Here is a 16,674-nt window from a genome sequence, read left to right as displayed (position 1 = left end):
TCTTCTTCATCCTCATCCTCATCCTACTTCTTCTTCTTCTTCATCCTCCTCATCCTACTTCTTCTTCTTCATCCTCATCCTACTTCTTCTTCTTCTTCTTCATCCTCATCCTACTTCTTCTTCTTCATCCTCATCCTACTTCTTCTTCTTCTTCTTCTTCATCCTCATCCTTCTTCTTCTTCTTCTTCTTCTTCATCCTCATCCTACTTCTTCTTCTTCTTCTTCTTCATCCTCATCCTACTTCTTCTTCTCTGACAGTTCCTTCACATTTACAGCGGTTGAAACATTGTATCTATTTGTTTCCATTTAGGATACAGATGTTTTTATTCGGAAACAAATAGATACAATGTTTCAACCGCTGTAAATGTGAAGGAACTGTCAGAGAACTGTCAGAAATAGCGGAGCTCTCTGCAGATACACTTTTTGCTGCACTGGAATTCTTCTTATTTTCATCCTACTTCTTCTTCTTCTTCTTCTTCATCCTCATCTTCTTCTTCTTCTTCTTCTTCATCCTACTTCTTCTTCTTCTTCTTCTTCTTCTTCATCCTCATCCTACTTCTTCTTCTTCTTCTTCATCCTCATCCTACTTCTTCTACTTCTTCTTCATCCTCATCCTACTTCTTCTTCTTCTTCATCCTCATCCTACTTCTTCTTCTTCTTCATCCTCATCCTACTTCTTCTTCTTCTTCTTCTTCTTAATCCTCATCCTACTTCTTCTTCTTCTTCTTCATCCTCCTACTTCTTCTTCTTCTTCTTCTTCTTCATCCTCATCCTACTTCTTCTTCCTCATCCTACTTCTTCTTCTTCATCCTCATCCTACTTCTTCTTCTTCTTCTTCATCCTCATCCTACTTCTTCTTCTTCTTCTTCATCCTCATCCTACTTCTTCTTCTTCTACTTCTCTTCTTCTTCCCAAATGAGTGAAGTGTGCGGTGATTCTAAGATCGACGGCACTCATCTGCATGTCATACTGACTGACAGTATTATTTCTCTTCCCCAGCAGACTCCAAGGGCATTTAAATTAAAGGTACAGTGTTCTGCACTAATATAAAGGCTCTCTGAAGCCTAGAAACCCTTTTTATAAGTTTAGAATTTATTCCACAAATTCGACGAATCAGCCAAATCGAATTTTTGAATAATTCGCTCATCTCTAGTTAGTACAGTTAGAAATTCTCAAACTACTTTTCAGGGCCTCCTCCCACTCGTCTCTTGTAAAGGACCTTTGAAGATCCTTTTCCCATCGGTCTATGCTAAGTACTGTGGACAGGTTGCGGTCATAATGTAAAAGTTTATAAAGCTTGGAAATTCCGTTATTCATTTTAATAGGGTTTTTTATGATGTGCAATAATTTGGAATCTAGTTCCAGCCATGTGTTTGAGCCCGTACCATGGAAGCCTCATATCTGCAAGTATGGGTGCATCCCTATGCTCGGAACGGGTTGTTTTATTTCTTCAAATGTATTGTACCCTAGGTCTCTTAGTGATTTAGTGTTGAGATTTGGGATAAGATGTTCATATGCAGGGACTGGAATGTTAATTCGAATTTTAGGAGAGGAGTCGGGCATTAAGGTCAAACCTATTTTCCAAGCTTCTAATGTGGCGGTTATAGATGATAAATATGTAGGTAATATTTTAGGAGAAGCCGCTCTGGCCAGGGTTAGGGCCTGTAGATCTTTACTAGAAATCACATTTCGCTCTATTTGCACCCATAGTTTATCCAAGGGAGCAAACCATGCCGGTAGTTGCTCTAAGAGTGTTGCATAATAATACATATGTAAAACGGGTAGGTCCATTCCTCCTTTTGATTTGTGTTTTGTAAGGGCCATAAATGGGATCTGCGTTTTTTTCCCCTTCCATATACATTTTTTTATAGCCACCTCCAATTTATGGAAATAGATCCGAGGGATGAGAATTGGGATCGTGCGGAAATAATACGGCTCAATTTATTTTGATGGGAAGGTTACATTAAACTTTATTTTGAACACTTTTTTCTTACCTAGCTTTCATCACATAGTGTGGCCAATTCCCTATGTGATAGAATTTTGTCTTTTCGGTCTCTGATGTTTCACCTGCCTTCCACGGAAACTAATGAAGCACAGATCATGCTCCATTAGTTTCTCCTGATCACAGAGGCTGAGGAAAGTGACAGCCAAAGCTGGAAGTGATGTAATGCTAGGGGAGATCATGGAATGGATGTTCACTAACCTCCCACCCCTCTACCCAATGTCACCCACAATGTTGCTAAAGTCAATCCACGCCACAGGTCTATAAACTTCTTTGAGACCATCAACTGTTCATCTCCATTGTTGGACCCATAGATTTCTAATGCCTGGCAGGCATGGAAGATTTTGAGTGCAGGGAGGTGAAAGTAGCAAAGGGTTTAAATGGTTATTAATAAGGTGTGTACCTGGGGCAGGGAAGTGTGGGTTTTGCCTTGAGAAAATGAATAACTGTACTTAAAAGAGTCATCCTTTAAGCCAATTTTGTTTGCAATGCATAATGAAGGTGGACTATGCTAATACATTACTTTTTTTTTTTTTTACAGTCCTGCCAAGCTTTGAAGTAAAAATTAAGCCAAATAAAAAGTATTTCTTCTTTAAAGATGAAGAATTCAAAGTGCAAATTTATGCTAAGTAAGTATATATGTTTTATTGAATTCCATCTACCTAGTACCTAGTGCAGGATTTATAGGAGGGCAAAATGGGCAATTGCCCTGGGTCCCCCTGCAGACTTCCTTTATAAAAAAAAGTGATAATTATAAAATTAGTTCTATTTATTACTAAAAAAATAACAATGTGTGTGTGAGTGCCAGGATATGCAACAGTTAAGCCTGACTTCAAAGGCAAACTAAAGCGATGGGGGCTTTTGGCATTTTACATTTCAACTTCTTGTGTTATTTTACTATTCAAGAGGTTTGTTTTAACATGACGTGGAATTTATTGCCTTGTGTACAAGAGATAAGGGGGTGGGACAAGGGTAACATTTGAAAAATGTTGAAAATTGCAAGGCAACAACCCTGACCCCATTGTGTGGGAGTGAAGTTAAGGAGTAGTTTTTATTTATCGCAGTGAGAAACATGAGAGAGAGGCTCACTCCCCCGCTTGACCCTTATTGGGTCAAGGGTCGAATCTGACACAATTCAATCACGAATAGGGTGAAAATTGTTAGCAAGTTTCACCCAAAATTTCTAGATTGGTCAAATTCAGGATAGGCGTGGCCCTGGAACGGAATTCGGCCAGAATGAGGTAGCAGGTGATATTGGTATAAGTAGAGGACCTTCCTTCATTACGTGTCTTCCAGAGTGTAGTAGTGAAGTCGACTCCTAACCAGTGGGTTTTTCCCAAATCCTCCAACCAGACTTGCCTACTGACTGTGGAGAGCAGTGTTCTGAAGATGATACGATTTGATGAGTTAGTTATAGATTTTTCAGATTCTAAGTGCAGGAAGAAAGACTTTGTGTAAATATTGTAGTATGATGCATGACTGTGAGGTATAGTATGAATTTCCAGTTCCAATTATGTCAGGGTCCTGTCCACAGCAGGAGTTCTGGCGTTTCTGCCAATTCTCTACATGGTCGCAGAAGGACACATCAGCCTCAGTCTGGTGCCAGACGACCTTTATAAGGAGACTCATCACTTCCTCTGGTTGCTGGATGATCTCTAGATCCCCGTGGTTTGTTCCTGTTTCCTGTGACCTGCGACTTCCTGATTCTGACTCAGCTTGTACTTGGACTTGTCTGCTCTACTACCCCCCCTGATCTGACCTCGGCTTGGCTAAAGGATACTCTCTCTCTCACTCCTCCATGTATGACCTTGGCTATCCCACCTGACCATGTCTGCTCTGACTCCCACCCGGTGCCTGACCTTGGCTCGAACTGACTTCCCAGTAAAACATTCAAATCCCAGAAGGCTTGCATACCACGCACAGGTGCCTCCATTCTGCAGACCTATCCCCGTGCACCAGCTCTGCTTCTGAGTGGACCACCAATCAGCACTCCTACAGGCGACCTGTGCAACTTTGGGCCTGACTCCCGCTGTCCCACGCTCAGGGGAGTCCAGAACTTAGCCGCAAGGGAAGCCCTCTCTATTGGCCTCCATCACCAGGTACATGATAGTATCATTCAGCCAGTATGTCCGAGGCCAAGAGGCGCTTCCGCGCTAGAGGCCCTGTGCCAACAGATGACGGCACTTACCCAAGCAGTGAAGGATTTACAGCAGGAATACTTCCAGCTGGAAGGACGTCTTCACTCCCTCTCCACTTCCGCGGACCAGGTTTCCTCCGCCAGCTTTAACCCAGTTGCTGCACCTGCCAGTCAGTCTCCTGCCACCACTCCTGCTATTGTGTTACCACCTCCGGAACCCAAAGTTCCTACTCCGGAACGTTTTCTCGGGGAGCGACGTAAGTTCAGAGCTTTCAAGAATGCTTGTGAATTATATTTTGCTCTGCAACCCAGGACCTTTTCTCTGGAATCGGTCAAGGTCGGGTTCATCATTTCCCTCTTGTCTGAAGAACCTCAGTCTTGGGCACATAGTCTCCTGGAACAAAAGAGCCCAGCACTCAAATCAGTGAGTGAATTCTTTGAAGCCATGGCTGACCTCTACGATGATCCCCAGAAAACCTCCACTGCTGAGTCCACCCTCCATGCTCTACTACAAGGTCGGCGGCCTGTGGAGGACTACATAGTGGAGTTCCGTAAATGGTCTGCAGACACCGGTTGGAACGATGCAGCATTGAAGTACCAGTTCCGCCTAGGCTGTCCGAGTCCCTCAAGGACGAGTTAGCTAGGGTGGAAGCTCCCTCCTCCTTGGAGAACCTTATCCTGCTCACTACCCAGTTGGATCGGCGTCTACGGGGGAGATGAGCTGAGCGTACTCAGACATTTTAGCCCACGTGGGTTCTGCCAAAAGTTCCAGGGCCAACGGCTCCAGCCCTTGCTCCGCAACCCATCAACAAGTCAGAGGTCGAACCCATGCAAATTGGCCTTCTCTGACCTGCCCTGACTCTGGAAGAAAGGCTACGCAGGCAGCAAGGCAACCTCTGTCTGTAATAAACCACCTGGCGGTACCTCTAGCAACCCACAGGATAGGATTCCCCAGAGCGCGGAGTCTAAGTCCCAGTCTGCTTGTTCACCGGGGCCCCTGATGGTGGGGATGGATTTGGAGCAGACCAAGACCAGGTCGCGGCCCCTGAGTACACCCACCCGTGGTAGAGGGATCCGCCAGAGGTACCTGCAAGATGAGAGCCTGATGTGAAGAGGCGGATGTGCCCGAGCATGACGGATGGATGGATGAGCAGAAGTGTGGTCAGACAGGCCGAGTTGGTAACAGTGGGAGCAGCGCGGCACAAGGCAGCGGGCAGAGAATGGTCAGGTCACACGCCGGGTCAGTAACAGAAGATCAGATCCAATGGGGGGCATCCAGGAGAGAGGTCAGGCAAGCCAGGGGTCAGAGCAGGAGAATACAGCACAGTCAGGGACAATCCGGGTCAGCAACGATCAAATAGCAAGGAATACAGGAGCAGGAACACAGGATAGACCAAACGGCAATCAGTGCCAGTGCAGAGCGGATTTAAATACCACAACCTGCACTGTCATTGGTGCCAGGTGCGCACCCGCAGCCCCGAGTGCGCATGCACGAGTTCCGTCTCTGCTGCGGCTGGCCAGGACCTAGTGCCCGCACACCAGCGCGAGCCGGCACACTGCGCCTGCGCTGAGCCACACGCCGCGGCGGCCCCTGACATTGCCCCCCCCCACAGGCAACCTCCGGGTGCCAAACTGATCTCTCCGCCACGGGTGGTTACTAGAGATGAGCGAATCGAACATGACGAAGTGGAATTCGTTCCGAAGATTTGGAAAAATTCTATTCGCGATGAATCCGAAGATTAGCAAACTTCGGATGCACGAATCGAATTTTCCCAAAAATGGCGGCGACATGTGTGGCGACGGAGCGGGGATCTCTGGGAAGGTGCGCAGACAAGGCGCGCTGACCCATAATGCATTCATTCATGACATGTGATCGCATTAGCCAATCAGCAGCCAGCCAGCACTGTGTAATGGTGGAGCTATAAATCGCGGCCATCTTAGAATTCTCCATTAGCCTCCGGTCATTCAAGAGAGACAGACCTGTGTGTATTAAGGGACAGAGTTAGGGCCACAGAGACTTTAGGGCCACAGAATCGTTACTCAGGGACACAGAATCGTTACTCAGGGACACAGAATCGTTACTCAGGGACACACAATCGTTACTCAGGGACACACAATCGTTACTCAGGGACACACAATCGTTACTCAGGGACACAGCTATCAAAGAATCGAAAATTTAAAGTGACATACACCCTTTTTTTTTTTGGTGGCTGTCGTGCACAGTTGGTGCTGCAGTTTGCCGATTGTGCAAAATAAACTGACTTTCTGCTTCACAACCACTATTGTACGTTCAAAGAGTTAAATCCATTTACACGCCGGCTGGCGGTAATATTTTTTGGGTGATTAGTGCATTCCAGTGACACAAACGTACAGTTTCCAGCCAACGGCAAGCTGCAATTGACCGATTGTGCTAAATAAACTGACTTTCTGCTTCACAACCACTATTGTACGTTCAAAGAGTTAAATCCATATACACGCCGGGTGGCGGTAATATTTTTTGGGTGATTAGTGCATTCCAGTGACATAAACGTACAGTTTCCAGCCAACGGCAAGCTGCAATTGACCGATTGTGCTAAATAAACTGACTTTCTGCTTCACAACCACTATTGTACGTTCAAAGAGTTAGATCCATTTACACGCCGGGTGGCGGTAATATTTTTTGGGTGATTAGTGCATTCCAGTGACATAAACGTACAGTTTCCAGCCAACGGCAAGCTGCAATTGACCGATTGTGCTAAATAAATGGACTTTCTGCTTCACAACCACTATTGTACGTTCAAAGAGTTAGATCCATTTACACGCCGGGTGGCGGTAATATTTTTTGGGTGATTAGTGCATTCCAGTGACATAAACGTACAGTTTCCAGCCAACGGCAAGCTGCAATTGACCGATTGTGCTAAATAAACTGACTTTCTGCTTCACAACCACTATTGTACGTTCAAAGAGTTAAATCCATTTACACGCCGGCTGGCGGTAATATTTTTTGGGTGATTAGTGCATTCCAGTGACATAAACGTACAGTTTCCAGCCAACGGCAAGCTGCAATTGACCGATTGTGCTAAATAAACTGACTTTCTGCTTCACAACCACTATTGTACGTTCAAAGAGTTAAATCCATTTACACGCCGGGTGGCGGTAATATTTTTTGGGTGATTAGTGCATTCCAGTGACATAAACGTACAGTTTCCAGCCAACGGCAAGCTGCAATTGACCGATTGTGCTAAATAAACTGACTTTCTGCTTCACAACCATTATTGTACGTTCAAAGAGTTAGATCCATTTACACGCCGGCTGGTGGTAATATTTTTTGGGTGATTAGTGCATTCCAGTGACATAAACGTACAGTTTCCAGCCAACGGCAAGCTGCAATTGACCGATTGTGCTAAATAAACTGACTTTCTGCTTCACAACCACTATTGTACGTTCAAAGAGTTAAATCCATTTACACGCCGGCTGGCGGTAATATTTTTTGGGTGATTAGTGCATTCCAGTGACATAAACGTACAGTTTACAGCCAACGGCAAGCTGCAATTGACCGATTGTGTACAATAAACTGACTTTCTGCTTCACAACCACTATTGTACGTTCAAAGAGTTAAATCCATATACACGCCGGGTGGCGGTAATATTTTTTGGGTGATTAGTGCATTCCAGTGACATAAACGTACAGTTTACAGCCAACGGCAAGCTGCAATTGACCGATTGTGCTAAATAAACTGACTTTCTGCTTCACAACCACTATTGTACGTTCAAAGAGTTAAATCCGGTTTTATTTTTGGGGTGCTTATTGAATTAAAGAGTATGTCAGACAACACGCAGAGGAGTGGCAGAGGAGGCAATGTTTCAGGAGCGAGCAGACGTGGCAGCAGAGGAAGGGGTCGAGGCAGCACTAGTCGCAGCCAGAGGCCAGTGCTCCCGGTGTCATCCAGCGGTCGTGTCTCCACCGACAACCCTGCCATCATCGATTGGTTGACTCGGTCGTCTTCCTCTTCCCAGGTCACCTCTGACACCTACAGCCAACGGTCGGTGGGTACGTCAGACACAACCGTTAGTTGGCATGGCCCGGGAGCAAGCCCACTGAAATCACGTGTCCTCGACCTGCCCCTGTCCTTTGGTGTTCCCTCACCAAGCGAAGTATCGCATGCTGTGGGCTCAGCCCCACTGTACAGTGAGGAAGAGCTAACAGAGGGCGGTCAGGAACGGGGGGAGACATCCGCCTCTTCAGCAGCCAGGCGAAGAAGTACTGGCGAGGAGAGTGGCTCGGTAGCCGGTCTAGAGACAGGTCTGTCTCCTGACCCACACGCAGCCGAGGGGGCTAGTAGTGACGCGGAGACCCTAATTGATGATGATGAGGCTGATCGCACTTGGCAGCCTCGTCGTTATCAGGCTATTGCTTCCGCATCATCAGGAGAAGAGGGTGCCAGCTTGCCAGCGGGAAAACAGTCGGTGGGTTGCCCAGGAGGCAGCAGGGTCGCAGCAGTGTCAGTGGAGCCAAACGGCCACCGAGTAGAGCACTAGCTCCACTGCAGCCTACCACCACGGCCAGTAGTGGTGCCGGTGTGCACGGAGGAAGTAGCAGTCAGCCAGTGAGGAGTAGCGGGGGCAAAGTTTCCTACTCGGCGGTGTGGCAATTTTTCGTCAAGCCGCCCGAGGAAGTAAACGTAGCCGTATGTCGACTATGTGGCCAGAAAGTCAAGCGTGGCCAGGGGGCCAATGTTGGGACTACAGCGTTGCGTCAGCATATGCAGCGTCGCCATTTGGTGGCCTGGGAAAACCGTGATAAAGATACGGCGGTTCTGCCTGCCCCAGCCCCCGCTCCATCACCCGCTCCGTTACTTGCTCCGTCACCCGACGTCAATCGCCCTCTATCAGCCAGTCAAGGCTCCAACACCTTTGCTGAGGGGAGTTGTCGCTCGTTGGCATCTTTCGCTCGTTCAGATGCTCCTTCTCCTGCTACTCCTCTTCACGGATTCCGTCAGCAGTCTTTCTTGGAATCCGTTTCCAAGAGACAACAGTTTGCGAGCACGCACCCGACGGTGCAGAAGCTGAACGTCCTCCTGTCCAAGTTGCTGGTGCTGCAGTCCCTCCCTTTCCAAGTGGTGGACTCAGCACCTTTCCGAGAAATGATGGCTTGTGCCGTTGGCTGGAAACTGTACGTTTCTGTCACTGGAATGCACTAATCACCCAAGAAATATTACCGCCACCCGGCATGTAAATGGATCTAACTCTTTGAACGTACAATAGTGGTTGTGAAGCAGAAAGTCAGTTTATTTAGCACAATCGGTCAATTGCAGCTTGCCGTTGGCTGGAAACTGTACGTTTATGTCACTGGAATGCACTAATCACCCAAAAAATATTACCGCCACCCGGCGTGTATATGGATTTAACTCTTTGAACGTACAATAGTGGTTGTGAAGCAGAAAGTCAGTTTATTTAGCACAATCGGTCAATTGCAGCTTGCCGTTGGCTGGAAACTGTACGTTTATGTCACTGGAATGCACTAATCACCCAAAAAATATTACCGCCACCCGGCGTGTATATGGATTTAACTCTTTGAACGTACAATAGTGGTTGTGAAGCAGAAAGTCAGTTTATTTAGCACAATCGGTCAATTGCAGCTTGCCGTTGGCTGGAAACTGTACGTTTATGTCACTTGGAATGCACTAATCACCCAAAAAATATTACCGCCACCCGGCGTGTAAATGGATCTAACTCTTTGAACGTACAATAGTGGTTGTGAAGCAGAAAGTTTCATATACGGCCCGTAGACGTTTCACGTCTGCCACATTCAGTCGATTTAAGACGCAAGCTCCACTTCCTGTGGTCTCTGCCCGTTGATATACCTTTAAGTGTCAGCTTTGAAGCTATATTCCCTCCGGAGCACTGACACTGGTGCCCTTCCGTCAACATGCCTTTAAGTTTCAGTTTTCAACCATATTCCCCACAGAAGCCAAACTCTTGGGTATCCCAGAAGCTGCTCAGCGGGTCAGGGCAATAAAGCTCCCCGTTCGCAGGTTGTTCCGTCTTATGGATGGAAGTACGACGGTATATGATCTTCTTCGCACCCACGGCATTACTTCGTAGAATTTCTGCATTGCATCTGCAATCACAACGCTGACTTCCCGGATCGCCACTCAGCCATTGGACTCTTGATAGTCGTCTCCCCACACTGCTGCTGGGGGGACTTTTTAACATAGGCCTCTGTATGGCCTTCAATTTAAGCTGCTTACGCTTCGCCACTCTGCCATGGGCCCCTGTACCGCCTCCTCTTGCTGCTGCCAGGTCCAGAGTGTGTCATGGGTCCCTGTACGGCCTCCCATTGCTGCTGACTTCATCGCCAGACTCTGCCATGTGCCACTTTCAGGTCTCCTTACACTGTTGGTGGGTTCCATTTTGTGATAGGGTGCTGTATGGCCTTCCATTGCTGCTGCCTCCACCGCCACCCTGCGCCATGTGCCTCTGTCGTCTGCTCACGCTGCTGACGGCTTCCGCTTTTTAACCGAGGCCTGTGTTTGGCTTCCGAATACTGCTGCATCCACCGCCACCCTGCGCCATGTGTCTCTGTCGTCTGCTCACGCTGCTGACGGCTTCCGCTTTTTAACCTAGGCCTGTGTATGGCTTCAGAATAATGCTGCCTACACCGCCACCCTGCGCCATGTGCCTCTGTCGTCTGCTCACGCTGCTGCCAGGTCCATACTGATTCATGGCCCCCTGTACCGGCTCCTCATGAACGTGGTTCAGCGGGTTTGCATCACTTAACGGCAAATCGTTGACAAACGCCTGGACGTTCAGTGTTGTGCGCATTAAGCCAGACACCAAAGGGCAGCACAGACCTGTTATTACTCGCTCAAGCATGGCTGAACAAAACCAGTCTCTACCACAAATTGGACCCAGACCTGCCCAGGGTCTCGTAAGTAGATTGCACGGAGGAGTAGAGTTCGTTATTGGAATTAACTGTGAGGGACTTTTAAACCTAGGCCTGTGTATGGCCTTCAATTGAAGCTGCTTCTGCTCCGCCACTCTGCCATTGGACTCTTGATAGTCGTCTCCCCACGCTGCTGCTGGGGGGACTTTTTAACATAGGCCTCTGTATGGCCTTCAATTTTAGCTGCTTACGCTCCGCCACTCTGCCATGGGCCCCTGTACCGCCTCCTCATGCTGCTGCCAGGCCCGTAATCTGCCATGGGCCCCCGTACCGACTCCTCATACTGCTGCCAGGCCCGTAATCTGTCATGGGCCCCTGTAACGCCTCCTCATGCTGCTGCCAGGTCCAGAGTGTGTCATGGGTCCCTGTACGGCCTCCCATTGCTGCTGTCTCCATCGCCACACTCTGCCATGTGCCACTTTCAGGTCTCCTCACACTGCTGGTGGGTTCCATTTTGTCATAGGGTGCTGTATGGCCTCCCATTGCTGCTGCCTCCACCGCCACACTGTGGCTCCACACTCTGGTTTTGGCCCCGTGACTGCCCAAATGAGTGAAGTTTGCGGTGATTCTAAGATCGACGGCACTCATCTGCATGTCATACTGACTGACAGTATTATTTCTCTTCCCCAGCAGACTCCAAGGGCATTTAAATTAAAGGTACAGTGTTCTGCACTAATATAAAGGCTCTCTGAAGCCTAGAAACACCCTTTTTATAAGTTAAATTCGCAGCGAATATATTCGGCTCGAAGCGAATTTATGCGGCGAATTCGGCGAATCAGCCGAACCGAATTTTTGAATAATTCGCTCATCTCTAGTGGCTACGATAAAATTCCCAGACAAGCCTGGGGGCATGAGCATTTTGGCCTGGTTACCATGAGTTCTCCTCAGGGCCATAACCCTCCCATTTGATCAGGAACTGTGTCTGGCCCCCCTTTTCTGGCAATTCAGAATTGCTTCCACCTCAAATTCTTCTTGTTCACCCATGGTTATTGCTTCTGGAGGTCTGGACTCCTGATCCGGGAAGGGGTCTGGCGTAGCTGGCTTCAGTAGTGACACATGGAAAACTGGGTGGATTTTAAAAGTTTCTGGAAGAATAAGTTCATATGCCACCTTGTTGATCATTCGCTTCACCCGGATTGGACCCACAAACTTCGGCCCCAGTTTCTTTGACAGGCAAGACATCTTCAAATTCGTTGTTGCCAGCGAGACCTGATCCCCAGGTTGCAACACTAGTTCTCCTCTTCTCTTCCTGTCAAAGGTCTTTTTGTTGTCCTCTTGAGCTTTTGCAATGGCTTCCTGAAGTACCGTGTTGTTGGCAGAAAAAAAATTTAGTGTGCTTTGAGTGGCAGGAACTGAGCTTTCGGCAATTAAATCAGGCAGAAATGTGGGATGGAACCCATAGTTCGCAAGAAATGGGGATTTCCCCGTAGCTGAATGATTCGTGCTGTTATAGGCAAATTCTGCCAGTGGCAAGAGTGCCAGCCAATCGTCCTGCAGGAAGGACGTGTAGCATCTCAAATATTGCTCCAACGTTTGGTTTGTTCTCTCTGTCTGCCCATTTGTCTGTGGGTGGTAAGCAGAAGAGAGGGACAATCTGATTCCTAATTCTTCACATAACGCCTTCCAGACCTTCGAGGTAAAGTGGACTCCTCGGTCTGAGACGATGTCTTCAGGAACTCCATGCAGTCTTACCACTTCTCTTATAAAGATTTGTGCGGTTTCCAGAGCCGATGGCGTATTCTTCAGAGGTAAGAAGTGGGCCATTTTCAACAGGCGATCCACAATTACAAAGATCGCGGTGTGGCCCTGAGACGGAGGAAGTTCGACTATAAAGTCTATTGCAATAATTTGCCACGGTCGATCAGGTATAGGCAGTGGGCGTAGCAAACCCCAGGCCTTGCTCCGCGATTAGGCCTTCCTTCCATAAGAGCCCTCCCTTGTTCTGGAGGGACACCCCAGGTGGGTTTGACATTCCCACGGATGCATCCTGCAGCACCATCTGGAGAGCAAGAAAGTTCCTTGAGGACAAGATAGTGTCAGGCTTAGGGACCTCCTCAGGGTCTTCAAACATGCGTGAAAGGATGTCGGGCTTTGTGTTCTTGGACCCTGGCCTGTACGTGAAGTGGAAGGAGAACGGGGAGAAAAAGAGTGCCCATCTCGCTTGGCGTGGTCTCAAATGTTTTGCCGTTCTCAAATACTCTAAGTGATCGGTGAAGATCAGAATTGGATGCGTGGCTCCTTCCAGCAGGTATCTCCACTCCTCTAGTGCGGTTTTTATTGCCAAAAGTTCCCGATCTCCAATATCATAGTTCCTTTCTGCCGGTGTAAGTTTCCTCAAGAAGAACGCCACTGGGTGCGGGAGCTCCTTGGTGCCCTTTCTCTGGGACAGGACGGCCTCCTACTGCGTTTTCTGAACCATCAACTTCCAAGACATAAGGCAGAGAGGAATCAGGATGACTGAGAATAGGAGTGGTGGTGAATAGCGTCTTCAGAGTTTCAAATGCTGCTTGAGCCTCGGGCGTCCATTTGAAAAGTACTCCCTGTTTGGTCAACTAGGTAATGGGGGAAACCAGACCAGAGAAGTTCCTGATAAACTTTCTATAAAAATTTGCAAAACCAATAAAGCGTTGTACGCTCTTATCCGTGGGTACTGGCCGATCCAAAATTGCCGAGACTTTCTGTGGATCCATTGCGAACCCCGTGGTGGAGATGATCAGCCCCAGGAACGCAATACTGTGCTGCTCGAAGCTGCACTTGTCAGCTTTGGCGTACAGTCCGTGTTGGTGTAATCGCTCTAATACACTTGTCACATGACCCCTATGAGCTTCGAGTGAAGAAGAGAAGATTAAAATGTCATCCAAATAGATGACCACGAAAACATCAAGATAATCTCGAAATACATAATTGATGAAGTGTTGTAACGTGGCCGGAGCATTGGAGAGTCCGAATGGCATGACCAAATACTCGAAATGGCCGAATCGAGTACGAAACGCCGTTTTCCACTCATCCCCCTCCCTTATGCGGACCAGATTGTATGCACCTCTTAAAACTATTTTTTTAAAGATCGCTGCTGATTTCAGTCTCTGAAAGAGTTTTGGGACCAGGGGCAGTGGGTAGCGATTTTGTTTCTCGTGATCTTGTTTAAATCATGATAATCAATGCAGGGCTGTAGGGACTTATCTTTTTTCTCAACAAAAAAGATTCCGGCCCTGGTGACGTGGAGGGGCGAATGAACCCCTTTTGGAGGTTCTCATCGATGTACTGTTTGAGGACCCCTAATTCTAGTTCAGACAGGGGGAAAATCCGACCGAACGGAATCTCAGAACCGGGTAGGAGGTCAATGGGACAGTCATATGTTCGGTGTGGAGGGAGGACGTCTGCCCCCCGTTTGCTGAAGACGTCCAGAAAATTGTGGTAGGCCGGAGGGATGGCCTGAATTAGGTTGGAATCTACGTCCGTGCATAGGAGGAATTGGGAAGCCGTGGGGCCCGAAGTGTGGCAGTGTTCCTGACAATACGGGGATTGGAACTGAATGGACCCGGTCTCCCAATCAATCCGGGGCTTATGGGCCCGCAACCAAGGAAGCACCAGAATGACTGGGAAAAGAGGGGAGGCTATAGCGTCCAGTCGGAGGAACTCCCGATGATGGCCAGCTACTGTAGCGCAGATAGGAGGAGTCTCCCGGTCCACTAACCCCGACTTGATACGTGACCTGTCGGCCAAAAATATGTTAAGACCTCGTTCCTTAGTCTGGAGGGGAATTTTCTGTTGATTGGCAAAGTCTAAATTCACAAAGCAACTGCATGCTCCGGAATCAAATATTGCCGTCACCGACACGGTTCTTCCTGGGAGCTGAAAGGAAACAGGTATGGCTAAATAACTGGACTGGTTGAGACTTTCAGCAGATACAGAAGAAAAAATAGAGGCAGACTTACTCATTTTCACCGGGCAGGAACGCACCATATGACCGGCTTCTCCACAGTACAGGCATAGATTCTTGGACCGCCTCCTCTGGCGTTCTTCGGCCGATAATGATGGCCGAGCCAGTCGCAGCTGCATGGGTTCAGGGGTATCCTCAGGCTCTGAGATCCGGTTTCCTCCGAGCAAAGGTTGGACTGAGCCCCGAGGGGGTACCCATGTTGCTCTCTGACCCTGGCTGGTCCTCTCTAATCTGCGTTGCCGCAGTCTGCGGACTATCTGAATGGCCAAAGTAATGAGGTTCTCCAAAGAATCGAGGAGGCCTACCTGAGCTAACTCGTCCTTAAGAGCCTCGGAAAGCCCTATGCGGAACTGGTGGTGTAAGGCAGTGTCGTTCCACCGGGTATCCCCCATTCACCGTCTAAATTCTGACGCATATTCCTCCGCTGCCCGGCAGCCTTGTCTGAGGGGGTACAGGGCCGTTTCTGCGGAGACTGCCTGCTGCGGGTCATCATACAACACGGCCATTGCATCGAAGAAATCTGTTACCCTCTCCAGGTGGGAATCGTGGTTCTCCATCAGTTGGTAAGCCCAGTCCTGGGGCTTATCCTGGAGCAGGGATATCCCACCTTAACTGAAATTGTGCGTGGCTGCAGATTAAAGTAAAGTAGAGACACATTCCGGAAGGCCCTGAATCGTGCTCGGTCCCCGCGGAAACGTTCCGGCAATGGAACATGGGGTTCTGGAGTAGGCAGCATGGCTACAGCTCCAGTGGATGGTCCTGGAGATTCCCCGGATGGAGCCAGGGTAGCCGGACTCTGGTAAGTGGTGGCAGGTGTGGCTAGCTTCTGAATGCGGTTCTCCCGATGTGTGTATCCATCTTGTAGTGTCTTGACTGCCTGGATCAGAGCTGGCATATGTCCTCTAGGGGGGGGATGGTCCTCTTCCAGGCTCTGTCATGGCCGTTTGTACCAATCCTGCTGGTGTACCAATCCTGCTGGTTTCAGGTAAGCCTTACAACTGATGTATCAACTGGTCTCTGAACCTGACCTTATATCATGACAGAATAATCTGGCCCAAAACATGGAGGCCACTATAGCAAATGCCATGGCTCCTGTCAGGCAGCAAATTTCAGAGCTGCAAGAGTTTGGTGTTACCTACGAAGAGAAATTTTCTGAACTGCAAGGTATAGTAGAAACGCAACAGGAAGAGATTCAGTCTCTACAGAGACAACTGCTGAACCGAGATGATACTAGTTCACATATGCCCCAGGCCCAACCATCTAAGTTTAATAGAGACCGCCACCACTACAGGGGTTTCCTTAATCAATGTTGTGTATATTTCCAAATGTACCCTGCTGCGTTTCCTTCAGAGAAAAAGAAGGTAATGTTTATTATTGTATATAATAAAGTGAGCGCTCATAAAAATTCATAAAAAATAAGCATCTAATAGCACTAGAGGAGATCACAACTGCCTCATGTCTAAATAAATATATAAAGTGCAGCGCTAAAAATCGATAAGCAGAAAGTTCGAGCTAAAAAGTTTGATCATGAAAATTCGATATCAAATGTTTATAAGATATTTTGATCGATATAATGATATAGTAGACACAACCATACAGAATCCGGAAGAAATGGCAGAAATGAGCACTCACGGACAGCGCATAGGCAATGCACATGTATGTATTAGACTC

The 16,674-nt window shown here is 48.0% G+C and overlaps 1 protein-coding gene and 1 long non-coding RNA gene across 2 annotated transcripts in view; one reads left to right on the top strand and one right to left on the bottom strand.

Moving 5' to 3' along the window:
- The window catches only part of LOC149442413 (A.superbus venom factor 1-like), a 476,989-nt gene that overhangs the window by 115,557 nt on the left and 344,758 nt on the right, over window positions 1-16,674 (top strand). The window contains exon 8 of the mRNA XM_089656130.1: window positions 2,544-2,631. Coding sequence (XP_089512256.1) covers window positions 2,544-2,631 — 88 coding nt within the window. The remainder of the gene's footprint in view (window positions 1-2,543; window positions 2,632-16,674) is intronic.
- LOC149442414 (uncharacterized) overlaps window positions 1-16,674 on the bottom strand; it is a 167,122-nt gene that overhangs the window by 37,167 nt on the left and 113,281 nt on the right. The window lies entirely within an intron of this gene.

Source organism: Staurois parvus, unplaced genomic scaffold (assembly GCF_062004578.1).
Source record: "Staurois parvus isolate SC_StPar_1 unplaced genomic scaffold, SC_StPar_1.0 ptg000887l, whole genome shotgun sequence".
NCBI classification, from domain to species: Eukaryota; Metazoa; Chordata; class Amphibia; order Anura; family Ranidae; genus Staurois; species Staurois parvus.
The sequence above is the reverse complement of the archived record's forward strand: the minus strand, read 5'-3'. Positions and strand labels throughout refer to the sequence as shown.